This window comes from Malurus melanocephalus, unplaced genomic scaffold (assembly GCF_030028575.1).
Source record: "Malurus melanocephalus ecotype Western Australia unplaced genomic scaffold, MMel_1.1 scaffold_98, whole genome shotgun sequence".
In the NCBI taxonomy this organism is placed as follows: domain Eukaryota; kingdom Metazoa; phylum Chordata; class Aves; order Passeriformes; family Maluridae; genus Malurus; species Malurus melanocephalus.
The window spans coordinates 2,148,556-2,174,228 of NW_026623330.1; the positions used below are offsets into that span (position 1 = coordinate 2,148,556).

Here is a 25,673-nt window from a genome sequence, read left to right on the forward strand (position 1 = left end):
GCTACAGGAGAACCATTTTTTCACTCCAATTAATCCTACATGTTCGTTAGAATGTACTGAAAGAAAAATCAAGCAGGAGAAAGCTGAAGCGTTGGCAGATTCATCACAGGACAGACAATACTGCTGGTTCACTATTATGGAATCGAATTAAATATTAATATTAATGAATTAATAACCATGGATAATTACATCCTTGTGAATACTTACTAAGGCAAAACTTCCTTACACAAACTCCTGCTGGACACAAAATGGAATTATCCCTGCCCAGTAGGGAGAAAAACAACTGCTACTACAACAAACGTAAAAAAAAAGGAGAAAAGCCACATCTCTGCACTGAAACTAACACCAGGATCAGTGAGGTTGGAAAAGCTCYCCAAGAGCACAGAGACCAATCTGTGACTGGTCCCAAYTCTGTSACCCAAAAAYCACATCCAGGCCTTCCCTGGACACCTCCAGGGACTCCACCACCTCCTCAGGCTTTTTATACCACACAGAAAATAAGGACAGCTTAATTTCGTGCTGCCTTAAAATGAACTCAGCTTCATATTTAAGGGTAATTTGGGCAACATACATGCAYTCCTTGCCAAACATCATTAAAGAGCTGGAGAAGGCCAGAGAGAATAATTTTTTTCTCTTAAGGAAAGATTCTGCTACTCTTTATCTTTAAAAAACAATAAAAATTTAATCATAGCTTTTTAACCATCAAGACAAAAGTAAAAAAAATGGCCTAAAGTACCTCCTACCTGGAAAGTGTGATCAAGAATTTCATTACTYGCAGTTCCTACCAATTCCAGCTTCRATGTATTGCTCCAAGCTYGYGTTCGAGAAATGGAAAGAATGTGCATCTCATTTCATTAAAGAAATAATTTAGCAAATGCAGTTTGTATCGATTATTCAGGGCATCAAGAGTCCCAGCTGACACTGGGCACTGAGAAGGCTGAGGTGAGTGGAAGCAACAAAACTCTAGAAAAGCACTGGAGAGAAGGGAGAGAAGTGAATTTATCGAAACCCTGATCCATTTCCAGGAAACAAACGCGAACAAAAGACTATGAGCTGCTGCTCTAATTGCATCTACAAATCCTGCCATTTCTGGGAGATGAACTGAGAGAAGTTTCAGTCACAAAGCTGTGTTTTTAATGGATCCACCAAAGCCAGARTCTCTGCTGAGCCTTGGGAACCCACACGCTGAGCTGTGAGTCACAGCAGCCACAGCTCCTTTGTCTTCCCAACTCCTGCATTGAGAAGAGAAATTCTGATTTCAGTGCAGAAGGACTTTGGTGCTCTGAAATTCAATGTAGAAGGACTTTGGTGCTCTGATTTCAGTGCAGAAGAACTTTGGTGCTCTGAAATTCGGTGTAGAAGGACTTTGGTGCTCTGAAATTCAGTTTTATGGGCAAGGGGATGCTTCCAGAACGCTCTGAAGAGTGAAAAGATGTACTCTGTATAGAAAAGCAGCTTCCAGAAATGCAGTTTGAGGCTGCAAGAGCAGCCTGGGAGGTGTTTTAAACCCAACAACAGCCTAAAAGCTCCAGCCCAGCTCAAWATCAATCCTCAATATCCCAGGATATTTTCTGTTCAACTGCATAGAAAACAACACCAGTTAAAGCCAAAGGAGACGCTGCCAGTGCACTTCTTTCATAAATCTAACACAGAGAGGCCACAGATTTATTAAAACTTCTGCCTGAAAATTTCAGAAAATTAAATTCTCGCAGTAAACCAGAAATTTGACGCCTTTGTAACAGTTCTGTCATTTTTTAACAGTTTGCTTATTCTATCTCCTACAAAATTCTTTCAATCATGGGGAATTTTCATTTCTAGCTAGACCCCACTGCTTCATTTCAACTGGGAACAAGTGGCCAGAGGATTTAATGTTCTTCTCAACATCCCAATAAAATTCAATCACTGGCCCAGCACCAAAAACCCCCCAAATTCTGAATTTTCCTGGAGATTAATAATGCAACACAAGCAGGAGTGGTGTGATGGGGAACCCACAGGACGTGGAATCCAGAAAATTGTGTCATATCCCTGTTTGGGTTATAAGGAAAGTCAGGTAAAAACCACAAAAGTTTACAAGCAAACTACAACTCTCTTTAATAAAAATCACTGCTCTTGATTTCTGCAATTAGAAAGTCACAGAGAAAAATTTTACCTCATTTAGCACAATGAAGAAAGAATAAAAAAGTAAAAACAATCCTTTTTATAAGAAAATTAAGTGACCAAAACATCAGGTAAAAAGAAATCAGAAAGGTCCTGAGGAATGCAAAAGAGCTTTAAATTTTGTTTACCTAGATAGAGAAACAAGGGTAGGACTAACAGATATTTCTGGAGTGTTTTATTTTCCCCAGGCACATCATGCAGGAAATAATATTGGTTGCTTGCTTGACCATATATCCGGGTCTGGAGAGGCAATAAAGATCCCAATCACACAGCCTGGAACACACCCTGTTAACAGAGGATTTCCTCAGGAGAGGGCCCAGCAGGGAAATCATGAACTTTTCCATGGAACAAAACAAAACTCTGCATCAGTTCCATGGGCCCACCAGTGACCTGCTCTGCCAGACTGGTTTAACTGGAGGTGAAGCAGCAGAAAGGGACTGGGACAGTGTTTGGAAGCTCAGAGACTCAGCCCAAGGTGAGCACAGGATGCAGGAGGGGAAATTTCAATRACATGGTATGAAAAAATATTTTCCTGATGAAGGAGGTCAAACAGGGATGCTCTGCCCACGGGGATATCCCAGCYCCAACCAGGCAGGACCTCGAGCCAACCAAAAAAACTGGTCCAAGGTAGAGTTTGACCAAATCCAGAGGTCCCTTCCATCTCCATTTATCTGCTTTTCTCCTCCACACCACAGTTTGAWGGAAAAGTGGAAGGTGGGGGTGGGGGAAAGCAGTTTCATCTCAAAATATTCTGCTGCTTTGAAGCAGAGTGATGCAAAAGGTCAGATTAATAGATGGGGAGAGGAAAGAAATGTCATGTTCTACTTTCATTACCGCCCACTGCAGCTCCACTGCTGGCTGATGTTCACAAATAATGCAAGGAGTGAGATGAAAGCTCAGTGCTGACAGTGCTGCCACTGGCTCAGATATTCACTGGAGATGATGCAAAGAGCASATAATGCAGCTCAGGTTGAATCTGGGATCATTCACCACCTCCCTTTACCATAATGTATCAGCACAGGGCATAAAATGTTTAAAAATGTCAGAAAAAAATCAGTGTATGGATAAAGGGAGGAGCTCCCACTGACCAGCCCCACACTCTGCCAAAAAAMCAGCTCAGAAACATCCCCAGAGCACAATCCCACACGGATCAGGCAGCTCAGAAAGGAAAATTCTCTGAACAAAGCCCAAACCCTCAGAAGGGTGAGGCGGTGACACCGCAACACCAACAGCACAGAGATTSATTCTCACTGCACACACATTTCTGTACATCAGAATTTTCACACATTAGAAGTGTCATTAGGTGTTATTTTATGTATTACAGCCATTCCAGCCAAGCAGCAGAATTGTCCTGTTTGYTTTTGTCCCTGTTCCCATTATTTCACCTCAACATTTACACTTAAGAGACATTAGGGGATGAAACAAMAATACACTTGTAATTCAAGCATTAAAAAAAAAAACCCTACAAAAACATTCATAAGGCAGCAGCACTGCCTGATGCACCCATAAGGACACAGACCATATTCTTGACAACAGAACTACATGAAAAAGGCAGCAATTATTTTCTCTTAAAAAAAAAAAGCAAAAACTGCCTGCAATTAAAAAGGTACACGTGACAGCATCCTGCTGTTTCCAGTTTTTCCTTCTTATGCCTTCAAAGAAAGGTCTTAATTGTGCTAGAAAAATACATCAGGGGAAATTAATATGTCTGAATATTGTCAGTGCTGCCATGATTGATTTTGGTAACTCTGCTACCAAGGAACCTGAGCAAAATACATCTCTTAGGACATATTTAAATGACTGCAGCCATGCCAAATTCAATACTTTCAAACCAGAAAGGTCAGGGAACAGCATATTTTTTTCTGCAGAGGGGGGTAACTCAGTTTAGGTTTTAAAACCCACTTGAGAGTCTGCACAAAGACCTGGATGCCAAGCCCTGGGTCACCCTGAATTTATTGGCAGCAGGAGTTTAAACTTTGGGAACTTCCCCTGTTTGCAGCCACTGYAGCGCATCCCTCAGGATCAGTGAAGCAGCATGGAATTGATTCCATGTGTTCCTGAACTCCCAGCCAAAGAGAAATTCCCTGGAAGAATGGGATTTCTGGTGAACTCGCTGTTGGGAACACCCCAAACCCCTTTGCTGGATCCCACAGCGTTCTCTGTCCCCTCAAATTACAACATTTGAGTCAGGAATTCAGCAGGGCATGGAAAGCTGGGCAGTGTGAACCCAACAGAAACTTCCAGATGTTCTGGGAGGGGATAATGTCCCCTGAAAGGTTTCTCTCACAGGAAAAAAAATGAGATTCAAGGGAAAACTGGGGGTCACTTACATGATCCARTGCACCCTGATGGTAACTTGCCCTCCTGCTGGCATTAACACTGCTCCCACTTTGAGGACTTCCACTGGGCCAAAAGAATATTTGGATTCAAGTATTTTGGATTCTGTTAGTTAAGATCTGGCCCAACAATGAGGAACAGTTATTTCAAATAAAACACTTCCGTTTTATCACAATAGCTTGAAAAACCAAAGTTATACTTTCTTGAATTAAACAAGTATGGCAGTAGTTAAAAAAAAMSAAAAAACAAAACACCACTGAGACCAAAGATTTGGTCAATGTTTCTCAGAAAAGCCAGACAGGACAAGGGAAATCCCCTCTGAGGTGCACATAATGCTGATTTTAAGAGGAAACATAATCTTAAACAACACAGAGATCTTTGGGCAGGGAATAACTCTTTGCAGAACATCAAAAACTTCTAAGAATTGTTTTAGATCACCTAAACTTCCCTGTCTGGTTGAGAATTAGTACTTATTTCAAGCTCCAAACACAACTACATCAATAACTTGAACAGAGAAATAAATCCCCTCTCTGACCTCCCCATCTCATGTCACAGAATATTTTATTTTCAACTCAATCTACTCCTTTTTTTTCTTCCCAGTTAATTTTTCAACCAGCTAAAGAAATAACAAAAAAAAATTAAAAAAAAAGAGGAAGATCAATCAACACGTTTGTATTTTCTTACACTGTCTTTGGGGTTTGAAACACAAAAGGTACCAGAAAGGTACCAGCCCTTATTTTCTGTTTAACAAATAATGATTTCTCTGCGCATCGCTAATGGGGCCTGAAATTAAAATGGATTTTCAGTSGAGCTCCCGTTGTTGTGCTGGTGTCACCGTCGATATCAGGCTCGCTCGAGGAACAGGATTTATCTCAGCTATCCATTACAGCAGCCAAGCTGCTTATAAAAAGCACCAGGCGTATTCCCAGGAGCCTGGAGCCAAACAGCAGCGTTACRTAAAGCTCCAGATTCTCCAGGACGTCACTCTTTGGGCTCAGAAACCCAAAAATAGGTCAATTTGGAGTCAGTGAACCCCAGCTCCTGAAGGTAAAGGCCGTAATTGGGGTAAAATCCAGAGTTGGGGTTAAATCCTGGTGCAGGTTTGGTTTTTCTGACACATCTGAAGCCCAGGTGAGCTCCCAGCAGAGAACTCAAACCCATCCTGCCCAGGAGAGCTCGAGCACCTTTCACAGGTGATGCTGCAGCTCTGCTGCCAAATCTGCCTTAGAGCAGAGCCTTCAGTGCAGGTAACTAAAATTAAAAACTCCCATTAGAGCAGACCCCTCAGTGCAGGTAACTAAAATTCAAATCTCCCATTAGAGCAGACCCCTCAGTGCAGGGAACTAAAACCCAAATCTCCCATTAGACCCTTCAGTGCAGGTAACTAAAACCCAAATCTCCCATTAGAACAGACCCCTCAGTGCAGGTAACTAAAACCCAAATCTCCCATTAGAGCAGAGCCTTCAGTGCAGGTAACTAAAACCCAAATCTCCCATTAGAGCAAACCCTTCAGTGCAGGTAACCAAAATTAAAATCTACCGTTAGAGCAGACCTTTCACTACAGGTGAATAAAATCCAATTCCTTGCCCGAGGCCAACAAGGTGTGCACTTTATGAACTGAGCCAAGGAGAGCAGTTTGGATCCAGATAGTTCACATTTTTTTTCCCCTGAGACCTCCCTTTCAGGGAAATACTTTTTCCCCCAAATCCCACATCATCTGAGCATTTTCAGCAGAGTATTTAAAGGASGGGAGTGTCTGCACCTCCCTAAATGCAGAGCTCTTTAAAAAAAATATTTATTCCTTGAAGCAAGGAAATGAGACTGGGGAAAAGCTACAACAAAATGTTTCAATCCTATCTGTGTATTCTGCACAAAGAAGAGGATCTTCAAACAACCACTCTCCTCCCTCCCCCATCCATAATTTAGCAATGAGAGCACTCCTTTCTTTATACCTAAGGGGAAATGCTCATTTTAGGTCTATTTGGCATGTGAAAATGAAAGGATGGGGGAAAAAAAATCAGCAAGAAAACATCAAAGCTGAATTAAGGAGCACGCTGTATTCTAATGAATATGAAATCACTTCAAATAGGGACTTTCAACACCTTCTGTACGTGTTTTTAACAAGCTTATGACACATTTATGCCCCAAATTGTCCTACAAATTAAGGGAAGCACTTATCTTGCTTGGAAGACCTGAAAGCAATCAGTAAAGAGACAAATATATGCAGCTTTTACCTGCCTACAAGGCTGTTAAATTCTCTTAATAACCAGTGAAATCCTTCCAGAAAAACTCTACACAGCAAGACAACAACRAAAGACAAATTACATAAACAAGAGAGGTTTATCAGAGAGCAGAACACACAAAAAAGGGAATAAACATCCTAAACCCATGCAGATTGTTCCCAATGGCCTGATTTGAAGGATTTAATCCAGGGGACACCTCTTTTCCCAAAAAAAGAGGTTGGTTAGGTTAATGGAAGCATGGCCCCACAGGGCACAACTCTTTTACCACTAATATCTCACATTCTCCATCAAACTAAGCAGTTTAGCCTGGGATTACAAGRAGATTACTGAAATGCATCATATTAAAAAAAAAAAAAAATGAACAAACCATCCAAAACAGATTTTGACACAGTGACAGCCTGGGAGGAGGTAAAATAGAAAAAAATCTAGTGAAAACCTTAGAGCTCGTGCTTGTCTTCGTATCATCATATTTTTATATTTTCACTAACACAGCAGCTTCTATACATTACAAAAACAGGGGTTTAATTCCAATTTATTTTATTTTATCTCATATCATCAGCACTTACAAGCCCAGTATTAACTTATTAGCTGAACAGGGCAAAATCCTGCTTAATTAGGAACAGAGGGCTGAAAGGAACCTCCAAGGGTAATTGAATCCAGCTCCTTGTTCCTGCTGGCATCCACAACCATTTTTTTTTTTTTTTTTGGAAGGTCATATTGAAATCACTTGGTTTCTTGGTCTGCTAATCTCTTCACAAAGCTATTCCTGGACAACCCTTTTCCAGCAGCGATTTCCATCCTCAAGTTATTAACAACAACTTTATGCTGATTTGTCCTGGAATTAACACAGGATCTCTGCCACCAGATCCAAGCATTTCTGAGATAAAAAAAGTCACTGGCAGCCCCGAGAAGTGGAAAAGGAAAAGGTGCGTGGCAGAAATGAAAAGCTGAAATAAGAAACTAAGCTGAAATATAAATATAAAAGCTGAAATAAGAAACCAAGCCGAAATATGAATATAAAAGGTGAAATAAAAAACCAAACTGAAATATGAAGGCTGAAATTAAAAACCAAGCTGAAATATAAAGGCCGAAATTAAAAACCAAGCTGAAATATAAAAGCTGAAATCTAAACCTAAGTGCTGAAATAACAGGCTGGGTTTTAAATGTGCAGCAGTTGCCTTCCACATTCAGTGAAAATTAATTTTCAGGATCTGTTAACCAGTTCCACCAGCCAGAGCCCAGCCATGACCAAAGTAGTGAACAACAGGATGCAAACAAGAGGTGATTAAATAAYAATCAATCCAAAAAGTGATTTATTATCCTCAAATTGCTGCTGATTAGTGAGCAAAACTTTCAGAACTTCTGTTTAAAACAATTAGAGAGGCCAATAAGCTCCCTATTTGATGGTGTTTTTTTTTTCTTTTTAGGATGGCAGAATGTGGTGAGAAAGAAAATCTAGAGCACATCTTGTAAGAGACTCGGGGTTTGACAGAACTGTTAAGGAGAATAAACCTAGGGACAGAATTTTCATCCTGCACATGCAGGGAGCCCCACGCAGCCTGCTTGGCTGGAAACTTCCCATTTATTATGTTTAATTAATCAGCATTTGATAAATGAAACAATTCTTACTTTGGCCATGCAGATTCCAGCAGAAATGACCAAATAATGTAAAATACACCCGTGACTGAAGTGGCACCAACACCTTCCCCTCATTTCAATTTGGGGTTTTTTAAACACCAAAAATGCTGTCACAYCCTTCAGCTCCTTCCCTCGAAAACTTCCTGTGCTAAGCACCAGTATTGGTTTCTGCTCATATTTAATAGGGAAAACTACAAAAATGATAATTAAGTTTTCCAATTTAACGCTGTCTCAAGTCTTCTTACATCATATTTTTGAAGGTATTAATAGAGGCCCTAAAAATAATCATCCCACAGAGCAGCCAGGAGAGATACCTAATACTCAACAAAATGCAGTCAAGGGGATGAGCACCACGGCTATTTTTAGCAATTTTCTTTTATACAGGACTTTAAAATCTAATTGATTTTGTGGGAAAATGAAAAGGTTGAAGATAAAATAGATCAGATGTGGCACAATGATTGATTTGTGGGGCTACACCTCACCTCCCTGGCCTGGGCCATCCAAGGAGAGTTTGTRGCATCACCCATTCCAAACATTTGCCACATTTAAATAGGAGATGGGAAATTTGTTGCAATTAAAAATAAATTTACATATAAATGTATTTATTTTATAAAATAATTAATGCTTCAGTATTCCTCTGTCAATAAAGCAGTGGCCCTCACCAAAATCTCCTAYAAAGGAAGTCTTCACTTACAAACACTTTGAGGCTTTGATGTTATTTAAAATTAARGAATCAAGAAATAAATTGATACATTTCAGAATATTAGAACYTACAATATTTGGGGGCAAATGCAARARTTCCTTCTAATGTTTACATTAATGATTACAGGCTCCCCTGGCAGAGCAAATCCCATGGGGAACATCAAACCCTGTCCAATAAATGCACAGAGAATTCCAGAGTTTTCCTTCCACRCCACAGGAGTTATCCTTCCTCATGWTATATCTGTAAATAAAATGCTGTAATGCCATGGTATACAAGGGAAGGGTTATTTATAGCCCAGACCAGCTGCCTGTTGCAGCTCAGAGTGTGATTTGAGTGTGGGAACAGAAAATTAATCTGAGAGTAAATTAAGGAAAAAGATGGAGGTCRCACGGAATTCCACGATAAATTGATTTCTAAGTGTAGCATTAAATTAATGCACTTCACATTGAAAGAATTAAAAAGTTCTTTCAGAGTACACCTCTAATTTTTTTTTTTTTTTTTGTTATGTGAAAGTGACTGAGAGTGGTGAGGTAAAACAACAGGAGCCAAAGATGCTGCTGCTGCTTTCATTTTGGATGGAAATTCTAGCATAAAATTCTTCAATGAAATTAAACAGTGCAAACTATATTTCATTTATTGGTAATAAAAAAAAATGCAAGTAACTGAAAAAAAAAACAAAAACCTGCAATACAGCCTTCCTGCAGACTCAACAAGAACCAGAGGAAATGCTTCACTTCAGATAAAATCCCAACAGTGAGAAAAAAGCAGTGAAACGCAAAACTGAAGTTTTTCAAGCGCATGCAAAGCAGCATCCTGGTGAAGTTTCTGTTTCTTGGAATCCATCCCTTCTCTGAGCATTCCAACAACACAGAACTGATGGAAATACAAACCCAGCTGTGGGAACACCCAGGGGATGCTCCTAAAGGATGAGGAGACCAAACTGGTCCCCAGCCCAGGGGACACTCCTGGAGAATGAGAGGATGGAGGGCAGCAAAGGGCGAGCCAAAGTTGTGCAGGGTGAGCTCCCTGCCCTGCTCAGGACCAGCCTGACACCAGGAACATCTCCAGGGAAATTCTGTGCTCTCCCTCCAGCTCAGGAGCTGCTAAACCAGAAAAAACTCTGACCCCAGCCAAGGTCAAAAGGTGCTCTTGGATGAAAGTGATGGCAGGAAGCCAAAACACCTCGATAACTCGGGATTTGTAGCTCTGTTGGATGCGGTACTTTCAATATTTTCATTATTTTCACTATTTTCATTATTTTCAATATTTTCAATATTTTCAATATTTTCATTATTTTCAATATTTTCAATATTTTCAATAGATCTCCATTTCATCCCATCGGCCTCAAACAAGGAGCCATCCCAACGATGGTGACAGCTCCCTGGATTTGTTGCTCTCTGCAGAAATTAGCTCCTATAAATAGGTTTCCTAGGCTTTTTAAGACACAGCTGTACCCAGTCCCACCCCCCACAGAAYGAAAATCGCCAAGACATCGATTCTCTGCATCGTTTGTCACTTCCACAGAGGTTGTGACAGGATCCCAACACCATCCCGGGTTTTTTTTTGGTTTTTTTTTTTTCCTGGAGACGCCTTGCCACACATTTTAATCTCATTATCTGCAAAGATGGAACACCATCTGCAGCGAGCTTCTCGAGCAGCTCTCCTCCAGGAGCAGAATTCAGTGGTGATAACGAGATTCTGTGAGCATGACTGGAGAGAATTTCGCCGTGCTAACCGTGACCCAAAAACCAGCTCCTGTGGTTTAGGAGGAGGATTGGGAATTGAGGGAATGGAGTACAAATCTCACTCCAGCCTCAGCATGTGCTCACTACTCCAGCCCTTACTCACAGCCTGGCAGCTGCAAAGAGGGGTTTTACAAAGCCAGGGGAGATTCCATCAGGACCCACAAAAACATCCAAAAAAAAATCTCAGACTCGCGTGGATTTCTCATGTAAAAATATCCTAAAGAAATCTCAGACTCACGTGGATTTCTCACGTAAAAATATCCAAAAAAAATCTCAGACTCGCGTGGATTTCTCACGTAAAAATATCCAAAAAAAAAAAAATCTCAGACTCGCGTGGATTTCTCACGTAAAAATACCCCCAAAAAATCTCAGACTCGCGTGGATTTCTCACGGAAAAATAGCCAAAAAAAAATCTCAGACTCGCGTGGATTTCTCACGTTAAATCCTGCAATAAACCAAGAGAGGAAGCAGCATTGACTTCCCAACCTAAATGCATGAAAATGCAAAACTCTGAAAGCAGAATTCAAATTCACACCTGCCAAGCCAGTGATGGAATGACAACACTGGAGCGGAGAGGAGCTTGGGTCTGGCAGGGGCAGGGTTATTGCAGTTTACAGAAACTCATCCCAGGGCTGGATCCCTGCCAGGGAAATGGATGATCTTGGGAACAGATTGCTTGGGAGCAAGCAGCCATTGAGAAAGGCACCCAGGGCACATTTATTCTCATTTAAACAAGCCCTGAGTCGTGGAGAAGACAAAAGAGGTTCAGATGAGAACACGCTCCCCATCAGAAAATCAAATGGAAGAGTAGGAAAATATAATTCACCCTTCAGATGTGAGTTGTAAAAATAATTCCTCGGTGGAAGATGAAATTAATGGATGTCCTTCTTGACCTCCTCTGCAATTTTCTGCTGAAAAATCAAAACTTTTCTCCACCAGGATGGGGAGTGAGGGCAGGCAGGGGAGAAGCTCCTCTCATGGAACCCTGGATGGCCCCAGCACAGCTCGGAGCTGCAGAGCTCTGCTGCCCTTCTGCCCCAGCCTTTCATGTTCACACTCCTCAGAACAGCACAGAGACATCTCTGCACAGGCACCACAGCCACCAAAACACAAAACAAATCCCTTCTCACGTTTATCTCATTTATCTTCAATCCTGCCCCAGCCTGTGCAGTCAAAGCGTTGCTAAATATCCCCACATTACAGGTGGAGACAACATTAAACACACAAATAACACTCCAAAACAACTCTATTTTTAGTGTTTTGGAGAGCCTCAGATCAATGAAATGCAGAGTTTTGTCTAAAAACACCTTTTAGAACAGCCAGGCACATTTTTGGGTTGGATACCATGAACGTGTTGTGATCTGCAGGTTTTTGTGTGAAGGGTGTGCAGGCACAGGTTAATGAGCAAAGCCAGAACATCTGGATTGCTGATGAATTTCTGTCCCGTAAACACACCAGCAATCTATAAATAAATCAGAATGTTATCAGAGATCTTGGGATCTTCTCAAGAAACAGCATGCAATTTTTTTTTAACCCTGAAATCACCCAGCATCTACACAATTGGCTCTTCTCCTAAAACTGATCTGGAAAACACAGAATTGTTAATAACTCCTTCGTTTAGTGAATTATTCCACAGAAACCTGAAGTTTCCCATCAACAGACACAGCTGTTTGGAAGCTGAGCAAGCTTTGACAAATTTATATTATTCAACAGAATTTTTGTGGAAACTGATCTCATGAAATAACCAAAAAAAAAATTCTAAAGAGAGAGGTTTTCACATCCCAACTCGACTTGAGAGCAATCCACATTTAAAACCACTTTAAAACTGACTAATTTTAGAACTATCATGCAGGTGCTACATGTGTTAAATAATAACCAGCATTCCACCTCTCCCAAAACCAAAGTCCAAAATGTGCATGAGCAGGAAGTTGGGGTKTTTTTTTTTCTATTTTCAGTCTGAAATTTTTGAAGGCTTCATTCCCAAGAGTKCTGCACAAAAGCGATGCTTTATCCTGTGTTAACAATTAATCCAGGACTTGTTATCTCACACTTTAAGTGCCACACCAAGGTTTTGCCAAGTGCTGGTGCTGGGAGGAGCAGGTAGGAGAGGTCTGTGATGCTTTTAAAGGGAGGGTGAGATGGGAGGAGGGATCAAGATGGGAGTTCTGCACCAGGGAAATGCCAGAATTAGGACAGGCTGTGCAAAAATGGGGCTCAGAGCAGACCTGCAGCCTCCAAAAGCATCCTCATGGCAACAACAGGGGTTGTGCCATTAAAGCAAATTAATAAAATATCAGAGTTAGGGGCTAAAGGGTGGATTTGTAGCTCAGTGCTTTCTGTGGGAACGCAGGAATTAGGACAGCGCTCCTGCAGAAATAAGGAGGCAGCGTTCACAGACAAGTCGGGGCTAAAGCAGGAATTTTAGACAACAAAACCTGCAAGTTTGACCAGCCTGCACAGGACAGATTCCAGCTGAGGGACACCCCAGAGCCCAGAATTCCCTTCCACAGCAACCAGGGAGCCAAAGGAGCCAACCCCACCTGGCTCTGCTGGGGTTTCTCCAAGAGCCCATCCCATGGCCCACCCTSCCCTGCTCAGCACAGCAATTCCCAAAGCCACTCCCCAGCCCGGGCACGTTTTTTCCCATCCCATTTCACAAAAGATTGAGCCATATTTCCAACAGATGCGCTCTGTGCTCCGGTAATTCAGTGATATTTCCTGCTGACTGGTTCACACAAGAGCTGGAGCTGGTTGCTCCCAAGATTGCATCTGTTCCCCTGTTCACCATCAGGGCAGAACGAATGGCTGGCTGCAGAGACACCACAGAAAAAAAAATTACTCTGGTTCTAAGCCTCAACTTGGGGATAAATAGTTTGGATACAATCCTCAACCTGGGGATAAATAGTTTGGATAAAATCCTCAACCTGGGGATAAATAGTTTGGATAAAATCTTCAACCTGGGGATAAATAGTTTGCCCATGCAGCACTTTTATTTTTTTCAAAACATGATCTAATAGGGGAAGGGAAAAAAAAAACCCAAACCACAACCTGAAAACCAGCTTAAGCATATTCTTATCAGTTTTACAGATAATGCAACAAAAGATGCTTCTTGATCATTTTCTCAAGCAAGATCATCCTCTTTCCCATCACCCACTCGATTTCTGAGATCCTCTTAATTCRATGAACTGYGAAACAACCTGCAGGGAAGGATTTATCCACCCTAAAACTCACTGGGAATGATAGACAGAATGTGGTTCTAGGGCTGAGCTTCTCCTCCCAGCACACACAGCCACCACCTGAGCTCTCTGTGCACACAGCAAGTGAGAAGGGCTCACCTGAGAAGAAGGAGTTTAAATACATCATTTTCTGCTCCATTGATAATTATCCTAAAATAAGAGGAGTGGAAATAAATCATCTCCATGTCATTAAGCTGGCACAACTCTGTTTGCTGAGGAATGGTGCTGTGGGCTTCTCCTTGCAGGGTCAGCTCTGTAAATCTGTGAATTATTTCCCAGGGTGTGTTTCTGCATGGCACAAACACAGGGGATGGAGCCATTCCCTCTCTGAGCTTCCCAGGAACCAAGGGTTGCATCTTCCCTCTGGTGCTTCTTAATTACTGCCACACGAGGTGTTTGCAACAAGGAATTTTTTTTCCACTACATCGGCCACTCCCTCCTCACAAGGTAAATATTGCACCCAGCAAACACTTCAGGCTCTGTTTACAACTCTGTCTTTACACACAATAAACATAATTTAAATGATATCAATTATTTATGTGACAGRATGTTTTAGTGTAAAACTTCGGGAGCCGTTATCGTGCCATCAGACTGAAATTTCAAYCCTGAGCTCGAGCAAATAATTTCCACTTCAAAAAGTCCATCTGGGAAGTGAGAGGATGATATGAGCACATCTCAGCACATCTCGTGTCTCTTTAGGTCTCTGAACCTCCTGTATCGAGGGCAGCTCGCTTTRCTAAATATTAATGCAGAACTCTGCATAATAGCAGGCTGCAGTTATTCAGGGGATCTCTGAACTGCAAATAAAAATAAGCATTAAAGCCCACTCTATTAACTACAGATTAAGGTCAGATCCCAACAGTTGTTCYGTGCAGAAGAATGGAACAGATCAACGCTCGCTGCCCGTGATACTGATCCTTCCTGCAAAGCTGATTGCAAGATCCAGGCTTTAAACATTTTTCAGAAGGTTTATTAGCTCAGCATGAATGCAATCCCACAGTCCCACAAAGAGTGCAGAACTGGGACAAACTGTGTTTGGGAACTTGTGGAAGGAAAGGCGTCACTTCTGCTCCTGCTGGCCAGCCCAGGTGCTGCTCTCTTCTCTGCATATCCAAATCGACCCCACCGATTTTTATCACTGATCTCCTTTTCATTTTGCTGTGTTAAATGTCAAACGAGCTGGTGTCTGACACTGCCCTTTTAATTATTACAACCAGAGCTTAAAGATGACACGCACACGTCCCCTCACCCCCTCAAAGCCAGGCTCAATGAGCCAGGCAACAGGGAGAATTCAAAGGTCAATATTTGCATGAGTGGAATAAAAGCCAAGAAAGCAGGAATTATTAAAAATTAAATTCTCCAGTAAGTTCCACAGTTAGCACTCTTTCTAATGTATTGATTTAAAATACAAAATAAGMTTCACAGATAGTGCTGAGGACTTCATTAAAATTTACTGGACATATTTATCAATGCTTCTTGGAGAAAGCTCGCTCTGAAAACCTGCACAAACCCAATTAGACCTCCCAAACTCATTAATGATAGATGGAGTCTTTTATTCCCTTCATCAATCTCAAGCTACACGCTTACTTACAGAATCAATACCCCAAAGTTGCACTATGTCCATAAATCCACAGCCCTGCATCGATGRATTTGCTCACCCGATGCCTTCTCACACGGAGTCCCTGTCCCTGTCACTCACATTAACCCAACCAGCCACATTTTATTGCTCTGTAATCAGGATTCGAAAGCACTTGAGATGACAGGAGCAATAAAAACCCTCGAGACTTTATGTGTCCATTATTGTGGTGGCTGGGCTGTTTAAAGAGAGGAGCTTTAAACAYAACACCAACATCCAGCAAGGCAGGGAGGCTCAGGGAACAAAAGGAATCCAAAGCCAAAGATGCTCTGCAGAAACCAGGAAAGGCGTGCAGTGGTGACAAAGGTTTGTCCTCCCCCTTCCCAAAATAAAAACAGCTCCATTAGCAAATATTTTACAGGGTTTTATCACTTTTTCTGTCTATAAAAAATAAACCTGGACCAGGCATATTGATCAAGGAGTCAGAGCGAGGTTTTTGTGCTCTGTTCTGTCTGTCCCAGGTACCAAAGCAGCCCCAAGGATTTCCTGCTTGATGGATTTTTGGGAGAACCCCTGACACAGGCAGATCTTGCCTTCAGCAAATCTGCTGTCAAGGATCCAAACCCACAGAAAGCACACACACAAAAAAAAAAATCTGCTGCCACAAAGTGACGGTGCAGCCTGAATAAAACACGAGCCTTAAACGTTTGCAACATCAAGCGTTTATACCCTGCAAGGAAAGCGACGCCTGGCCTTGTACCAGGTTTAATAATATACGACAGAATTGTGTTTTTGAGAAGGGTTCAAAGCAGCTCAGGCTCAATTAGATCATCAGCACTTCACATAAACTTGACAACGCTGCTCCTCGTCGCACAGTGCTGGGAGATGCTGACGAGGTTGTGCAGGAATCTCAGAAAYGAGCTTTTGCTGTCTTGTATAAAAATAAGGGCAGGCGTGGGTTTTGCAGCTCCATCAGGTACCTGAGGGTACCTGAGGCTGAACAAAACACTTGAAAGAAGTGAGACAAGAGGCAGGAGCAGCAGGATGGGAACCCYGCTAATGGACCAGCCCAGTGCACAATTGGCACAATGGCTGCGGGTCCAGTAGGGAATGACACAGGAAAATGGACACAAGAGTCACCAGCAGCACTGAAAAACCCTCTCCAGTGCCTGCAGAGCTTCCCAGGGCTCCTTTGCAGAGGCAGAGCAGGGATGGTGCTGCAGGGATGGTGTTATGGGGTCCATAGTGGGGGTACAGCACACGAGTCAGAGTCCGGGCAGCAGAGAGAGGGAGGTTCCAGCACGGGATGGATGTGGAGGAGTTGGGATGAGGGCAGAGGAGCCACCAGGATGGTCAGAGGGGTGGAATTGGGCTGGGAGAGCTGGGAYTGTGCAGCCTGGAAAAGTGAGGTGACCTCAGTGTGGCTTTTAGCACCTGAAGGAGATACAGGGGAGATGGAGAGAGACTCTTTACGAGGGTTTGGAATGGCAGGAAAAGGGAGAACGGCTTCAAACTGCCAGAGGGCAGGGATGGATGGAATATTGGGAAGGAATTCCTCCCTGTGAGGGTGGGCAGGCCCTGGCACAGGGTGCCCAGAGAAGCTGTGGCTGCCCCTGGATCCCTGGCAGTGCCCAAGGCCAGGCTGGACATTGAGGTTTTGGAGAACCCTGCGTTGGTGGAAGATGTCCCTGCACTGAAATGCACAGCAAGAGACACGTGCAAGTGCTTGGCTGGCTGACTCGGAAGGTGACAGCTCTGAATCACATTTATAATCCCATTATTCACAAATTGCTGCCATTGACGAGTGAACAGCTGATAACCAGCTCCAAGCACCCCCAGCCTCTGCAAGCCTTCAACAGGCACTGCTGGAAACWGCCAGAATTAAAATGTTCAGCATCCACAAGAATTTAAAAACACTTAAAGGGTAGTTCCTGTTATTAATTATACACAAGAGAGTCTTTCTCTGTCAGACTTTCACGCTTTCTRTTGCAGATGTAAAAGCTGAGGAACTGAGCCTGAAGTATTTATTAAATAACTTATTATTTTTACCTCTCACCCTAAAGAGAAACAACCCACAAAAGCAAACATGAAAGAAATAATTATCRATGCATCCCAACAGGGAAATCTGTTTTCTTCATCTTCCTGCAACTTTCCCTCTAACATTTCATTAAATTCTGCTCGTGGCATCCTCAAAAATCTCATATAAAATGAGCACCATATGTGGCTGTGGAACAGCAGCTGATGTGCAGGATTACACCAAGGCAGAGGGAAAAATAAAGAATGTGCCAAACTTGATCTTGCCCAGGACTCAGGCTGGTTTATCTGTCAACTTGGGATGAGCTAGCACTCCCACGTGTTTAATTAGAGCTGAAGAGCTTCACAGAATTACATCCAGGGCACTGGAACAGGCAGTCTCTTTAACTGGAACACTGCTGGGGTATCCAACCAATCCAAATAAACAAAACACAACTTCACATGTCAGGAGTGTGGGAAGGGTGGAGATGGTTCTGCTCTCGAAATGTAATACAGGAGAARAAATGTTTGCTGCAAGATAAGATTTAATTATGTTCGAGTTTTGATGAGCAGTGCCACCAAGGAAGTTTTCTAGAGAAACAGAAGTACATGGGCATTTMTTTGACTGCCATGTTCAGTGCTGAGAGAATTTTACAGTTAATTGTGGTTTGAGCATCGAGAATCACAGAATCATTAAGGCTGGAAAAGACCAGAAAGGTCGCAGAATGGTTTGGGGTGGAAGGGAGCTTAAATCCCATACAGTGCCACTCCTGCCAATGTCCAGCCTGGCCTTGGGCACTCAAAGGGATCCAGGGGCAGCCACAGCTTCTCTGGGCACCTGTGCCAGGGCCTSCCCACCCWCCCAGTAACAATTTTCTTCCCAATATCTAATCTAACCCTGTCCTGCTTCAGTGCTATCACACACGCCCTGGTGATCACAGGGTCCAACCCTCACCASTGCCAAGGMCACCAMCAAACCATGTCCCCAAGTGCCACATCCACRTCCTYAAAGCCCTGCAGGAACATTCCATACATTAAATTCCTGTGAATGCACCAAGAATCCTCACCAGCACAGACAGGTGCCCCTCCTGTCCTGGCACAGATGTTCTGCTGTCCCTTCCACCCAGCAACAATGCCCAGGGACAGCAAATCCCTTTCCCAGCACAGAAAGCAGAACCTGCACCTCTGCATCGTCAGGTAATGCTCCAAAGGGACACATTTATAGAGGAAAACACTGCTCTGAACCAAACTCCCAATTCCAGGGGTTTTGTRTCTGATGAGCTGCAATGGGATCCAGGAACCAAAACCCTACAGCACCTGCTCTTTAGCATCCAAAGCAAAACCTATTTATTTAATAGGCTATTATTATTTAATAATATTTCCATGCTCCAAGACCACCCAGCAGCACAGACCAAAGCTGTGGATGACATTTCCCAAAGGATTTCCTGATCTGAACCAGCACTGATGTATCTGCACTCCTAAAGGCTCAGGAGTTTCACCCATCATTGCTGTTCTCAGGGAAAACTCAGAGCAYGGGCAATTTTTCAAACATCTCTCAGAGTTCACCTGCAGAAATGGGAACAGGATCTCAACTTTCACAGGCATTAGCGATTAAACAGGACCATATTTCCTCCTAAAAATGGGTCAGATGCTGCAAAAGTAAGGACAGCCAAAGGAGGGGAAGAACAATAAATAGAAGCTGACAAGACAAAAGCACAAGAAGCATCTWATCTCTGCGTGTGTGCGTGTCAAAATATCTGCAGATCAGTAAAAATCGCTGCCCTTTGAGAAGGGTCCAGAAATGCACAGTGCAGGGATCAGGCTGAGGGCAAAAGGCCAAAGGAAAGGACAAAGGACAGGGAAATCATGGAARCTCTGTGCAGATCCAATTCATGCTGCCAGGTGCTGTTTATTATTTTGTTTGGGCTGTGATTTTTTGGGGAGTGTGTGTGGAACTGGGTTTTGCTCTGGGGGGTTTAATTTTTGAACAGACACCTCCAARTTCTGCACAGGAAAACACATCAATGAGGCAGCTGCTGCAAGTGCATTTTTACCAAGTTCCCATTCCAGGAGATTTCACGCTGCCTTTTAAGCCCCAAAGCCCCAAACTTCCACGGAATTARTTTCTCAATCTCGGGCTTACAGCGCCATCAGTTAATGTAAACTGTGGCACATGAGTAATAAATAAAATAAAGAGCACAAAGGAAAACACTCACATTGTCCAAGCCCTGCTCCGTAATACCCCATCTCACCACAAAAATGATAATGACACAAAAAAGGGCAGCTCTGGCATAGAAAGGAGAACTTGCTTTGTGTTTTGTCCACCCTTTGGCAAAAACATTTCCAAGTAAGGAAGGCAAATTATTTTTATGAGGAGCAGCACGGCAATGCAGTAGATTTTCCTTTTTTAGGGGTCTGTTTATTTTTTTTTTTTGGTTACAAAGGGAAATGAAGATTGTAAAAGGAATAAGAAACTATAGGGAAAACACAGCTATTAGGATGGAAAACCAAGAACTAGGCATTGGCCCATACAGGAAAAAAGAATAAATGGTGATGTTTCCACTAGAAATGTGTTCTATCTGAGGATTGATGAAAATTCTGTGTGTCAGCCAGGCTGGAGGTGGTCAGAGTTTTCATTGGTTCAAACCTTCAGATCACAGATAGAGCATTAAAAATGAGGGTTTTTTGACCACATGTCTACAGAAGCCTTTAATACAACATTTTTAATGAAAATAAGGTGGAATTGGTGGCTTCTTCTGTCTTTTTGTTGTAGAAGTAGGACCAGAACAATCAGATAAAAGATAAACAATGCAGAGGAAATGAAACATTGGYTTGATGGGCCAATGTTACAATATTTGAACATTAAAAACTCCTAAAATTTCCCCTTTTAGTGAAGGAATTGCTGCAGATATCTGCCCAGCCCATTCCCAGCGTGGCACGAGCTGCTCCACAAAGCTTTGCACAGCAGTGAAAGGAAAAACTCAACATTCAGAGAAAAATKATCTGGAAATAAATTGAGGGAAGACAGGAAAAAAAAAAAACCCAGTGGAAAGAACAGTAGTTGCCCAGATTAGTGAAGCATAATGATCTGCCTTAATTGATTTCTCTAATTTTTATTTATGTAAATCAGAAAACAAACGTGAAACCCTTCCTGAGCTCKTTATTATCCTCAAGCCAAATGTATTTCAAAGCTGAACTACAGCAGAATTTTGCACTTGAGTAAAGCCTGCAGCAACCATGCAAAAGAGGGAAAACTTGCTGTTAATAACTACAAATTCTGCCCRTTTAGGAGAGAATTAACAACAGGCCCTTAATCAGGAACATGATTTGATCACATTTATATCGCTGCAACTAAAAATATTTTTGCCCTGAGGAAACTCAACAGTGCTGAACTTAAAACAACCTCTGAACCTACAGAAATCCATGTTCTACATTTGCTCTTCACATCTCTGTGAGCTCCCATTTGTGGAGCTCTGCTCACCAGAAAAACGCTCCTCTCAAATCAAACAGAAAGAAACAAGTGTAGGTTACACTCAGGGTGTAACAGTCTATCAAAAGAAAGATGAAGCCGAAATTTAACTTAATTGCTTGCTTAATTTAAAGTCTGCTCTCTGAAAAGGGGAACTTTTCACGCTGTGGCAGATTGAAAAAGGTTTAAATGATGCCGTTTCTCACGCTGCATTTCCAGGTGCACATCAGAGGAAGGCTTTCAGGGCTGGAGACAACGTGAGGAAACAAAAACTGTTCCATAATTCCCTGGAATAATCGTGCCAWGGTGTTTGCACTGCCACAGAGAGCATCAGCAGCAAAATAAAAAACAAAACAGCGCAATCAGAGCTCCTGTTTCGAAAGCACAGGATGTAAAATATTCATGTTTCTCTAAGTATTGAACTGCAAAATGCTTTCTAATGATAGGAATATAGAATCCCAGAATCATTAAGGTTGGAAAAGCCCTCCCAGCCCATCGAGGCCAAGCTCTGCCCCATCCCCACTTTTTACCAAGTCCAGAGCACTGAGTGCCACCAGCCCTTCTTTGGGCACTTCCAGGGATGGAGACTCCAAATCTCCTTGGGCAGTCCCTGCCAAGGCCTGACCCCCTTTCCAATTTTTGTATTCTCAGTAATTTTGATCACTAATTCGTCTTTTCAGCTTCAGTTTGTGACTTTTTAGACACAAGCTTCAGAAAGCTGAGCTGAAAACAAATTGGCTTAACTTTATCASGGAAGTTTTGTTTTACAGAAGTATCATCCCAAGAGTGTGAACTCTTTGATTGTGGACACAATCAAGTTTAATATATGATGGTTAAAAACCCCATTAATTAAACTTATTAGTGCATCACCAACAGGTTGCTACAAACCATGTAAAATTAGGATATTTCTTAGAGATTTTGACTCAGGACACAGAAAAAAAATCACTGAATACTAAGTGTCCAAAGAGAAACTGTAGAATCTCGCTGATACAGACAAGAGTCAGGTTGTAACTATATTTAGGTTCCTAAAAAGTATCACTTCTGAGGCATTTAAAAACAAACAGAGCTGCATTTAGTCATGGTTGTGCTCATGAATGGARTCTGCAGGAAAAACAGGAGTGAATTCAGAATTTCAGCTGGCTCTGTAAAGATTCTCACCAGCAGAATTGAGCCTAGCTCACCAGAATTACAGTGGTAGAAGGAATTCCAGGCAGGGAATCCAAAYTGGGGAGGAACTGCCACGCCAGAGCTGATCTAACCTCAATGCAGCTCCACTTATTTACCTGTAATGAACCCCAAAATAATTCCTGAGTGAGGAACCACTGAGCTGTCCTGAATGGGACACTGCAGACTGATCTGCAGCACTGGGATGGGTGGCAAAAAACTGAAGGGTATCTACAAAATTTAATATGAATGCTTTGGAGAAGAGAGGAAAAATCATGGATGTCTGCTCACCTCCACCAGGARATGCTCTGTGTGTGCCTGCAAGTCTCTGCTTGCAGAAAGAAAACTTATTTATTGCAACATCTTTAAAAGGCATCAGCCTCCGACATGCACTTTCTGAAAGGTTTAATTTCAAGAAGCATCAGCTCATATCAACTTTCACGAAAATACCACAGAATCCATAATTTCCCTAACTGCTAAGTAAAAAGAAACATTCAGGAGAGTCAGATGTGCTCCAAGGCAAGAGCAAATACCCATTAAAATGCCAYGAAAGAAAGAAGGAAAAGGCCAACTAATGAGTACACAATGTGCAGCTGCAGGAGAGGTGACAGGGAAAAGGTAGAAGGGACAACAAAAAGGCTCATCCTAATTAAGCAAACATGTGACAAAGAAAGAAAACAAACCTGTACCAAATAGGTGTGGTTATTTAATGATTAAATGCTAAAAAATGAGAAGAATTTGGCAGAAATACAGGCCGTGTGAGAATACAGCATTTACAGTTACCTTGCACTACAGCAGCTTTCACTTCCTCAAGGTTAGCAGGTTTTATTAAATCAGTAATTTTATACAGGTGGATTTTATTTTTTTTTTTTTTTTTTTTTTTTGTCATTCAGTATTACATAAGATAGAATTGTCTTGCCCTCACACAGAGTTAAAGCCAAAGGTCCTCCTGAACACGCATTGTACGAAAATGAAAACCAGGGGCTTTGGGTTATGAAAAGAAGCCATATGACTAAAAAGTGAATCCATTTTCCAAAACGCCCACACAGACAAGAGCTCCTGATGAGAAAAATGATCTGTGCAAAAGCTAAATTGCGCAGATTATTCCCATGAAAAGTTGGAATCATGCAGATTATATGACATTCACGGCGCTGAGATTGAAAATAAACCCCACCAACTTCTTCTATTATTGCAGCATGAACAATTACTTGATTGCTCAATGCAAATTACGTAAATATCAATAATTATTTAATTGAATAATGGTCTTCTTTTAGAATTYACACAGGCAATGATGCTTGTTCAGTTTTTCTGGGATTGTTTCTCTCCTGCTGCTGGCAAGTTTTGGGTACCTTCAAAAGGGCCACGTGTGTGAGGCAGCAAAGCAGCTGTGGCTTACCTTGGCACTGGAATCCCTGCTTCCCAAATCCCCTGCAGGAAAAAAGAGAAAAAAAAAAACTGCCTTAGTGTGTTTAGTTATAATTTCCACTCAATGATCTCTAAAAACATAAAAATAGCTTCATACTCAATTACTTCAGGTTTTGCTCCGGCAGCAACAGATTTTCAAATACACAACACAGAGCAGCCCACCCATTTCAAAGCAGAGAACAATAGCTGTCACCAGCTCTGTAATTTCAGCTTCTGGCAACAATTTTTTTATTATTATTATTTTACAAGCTATTTTGGATCTACAATTATCATCATCTGTGATTACTGCATAATATTTCAACTCGTTTAACGCCACATGTATACTTAACAGCCACGTAAAAGATTCCAAGTCCCAGCAAAGGCACATAAAACAAACCAGACTTGGGTTTTCATCCAAATTTTGGGATTACAGGCCGGTGTTAGGAGCCTCAGCCAGACTCCAGCCGTTTTGGTTTTTTTTTGTATGGAAAGCAGGCAGGTTAAAGGTTTTGCTTGTTTCAATATGAATGAAAAGACAGGCCCATGATTTTCATACTGATCATTCTGCAGTTTCCTCTCTCCATTTCCATAACGAAACACAAATGTGTGTGTGACACTTCTCCAACGAACACAGTGACAGTGGAATCCAACATAATTTATACCTCTGGAAAACTGCACTGCTGTGGATTTATTTGTTTATCTTYGAGCATTCAACATTCTCTCGCCACAAAAAAAAAACTGTTTGGAGTGTCCTCCCCATAAACATTTCTCTGCTTTTCCCCTCCTCTTTGCAGCCTGTTTTTCATCTGGAGARCTGGAGCTGCTCACACTCAAACACAGACACAAACCATGAGCTGGAGGAGCTGTRTGCAATTAAAACGTGCACTTTAATTATCAACTTTATGGAAATGCATTTTTTTTTAAGGATATCAACGATTTCTCCMCTTTTAATTTATTTATTTATGGGAGAGACAAAACTTTAGTGCAGTTACTTCAGGTGGAAGATGAAATGGCACAGCTTAGAGCATTTCTCTACATTTCCAYGCCCAAGTCGCTACTTGTTGTTGCTATAAGCAATCCTAAGCTAACAAAACCAGGAGAAACATCAAATTTTTTGTTTATTGGCAGCACACGTGCCTATATTGTCACTGYGATGCTGTCACCGCTCATCTTCACAAAACTCAACAGCTGGAAGTGTGGAAATGCAATTTCAGGAAAGCTGGTGGTGAAACTAAGAACATGAAACGGGCTGGAGATAATTTGGAGTCCTTTGAAACAGACTGATTTGCAAACATTCCTTTATTATCTGCTCCAGAAGCACGGCGGCTCCTCGGTGTTTGAGCTGAACCCGTGCAGAGCTGCAGCCCGGGCAGTTACAATGTGATTTTTAAGTTCAAAGTCTTAAAAAAAAATGTATCAACACCCCCGAAACAAAGCAGAGAGGCGACAGTTGCTTGAGTGGATAAGGAGGCACTAAACTATTTTGGTAAATATCACCTGATGAAAGGCAATCTAAGGAAAATTATCTGTACACAGTTCATTGAAAGGTTGTGTTTACTATTCTTTATACCTTCAAACATTCGTGAATTGATACAAAGATATTTTGGAAGCAGGCGATGCGCTTTGCAGGGCGTGCTCCGGCTGTTTGAGAGCGGCCCATCTTCGAACCAGGAAACGAAACAAGTTTTCGAGTTGTCAGATGCTCCTCTGAGGAATTTAAAGAGCTTCCCCAAGGCTCAGCAAAGKCGGCGAGACAAGAGCAGAGCGGCCCTCGGCACCTGTCAGCCCCGGGATAGCCTTTCACTCCCAAACCCGTTTCATTSGCGACACAAAAAGCTCTGCTTTGTTTTATAATTGTGCCACTAATGTGCACGAACACCGCTCGGCAATAACCCCGCAGCGGCTTTTCACACCTCCCGACTCCTTCTGGTTCAGATTAACTTTGAAGCAGTTTCTGAAGGTCTCTCACTTCCACCATACCCAACTCT

At 42.1% G+C, this 25,673-nt stretch overlaps 1 protein-coding gene across 1 annotated transcript in view; it reads right to left on the bottom strand.

Annotated features, from left to right (window-relative positions):
- The window catches only part of PRKCA (protein kinase C alpha), a 123,073-nt gene that overhangs the window by 95,897 nt on the left and 1,503 nt on the right, over positions 1–25,673 (bottom strand). The window contains exon 2 of the mRNA XM_057368882.1: positions 23,678–23,709. Coding sequence (XP_057224865.1) covers positions 23,678–23,709 — 32 coding nt within the window. The remainder of the gene's footprint in view (positions 1–23,677; positions 23,710–25,673) is intronic.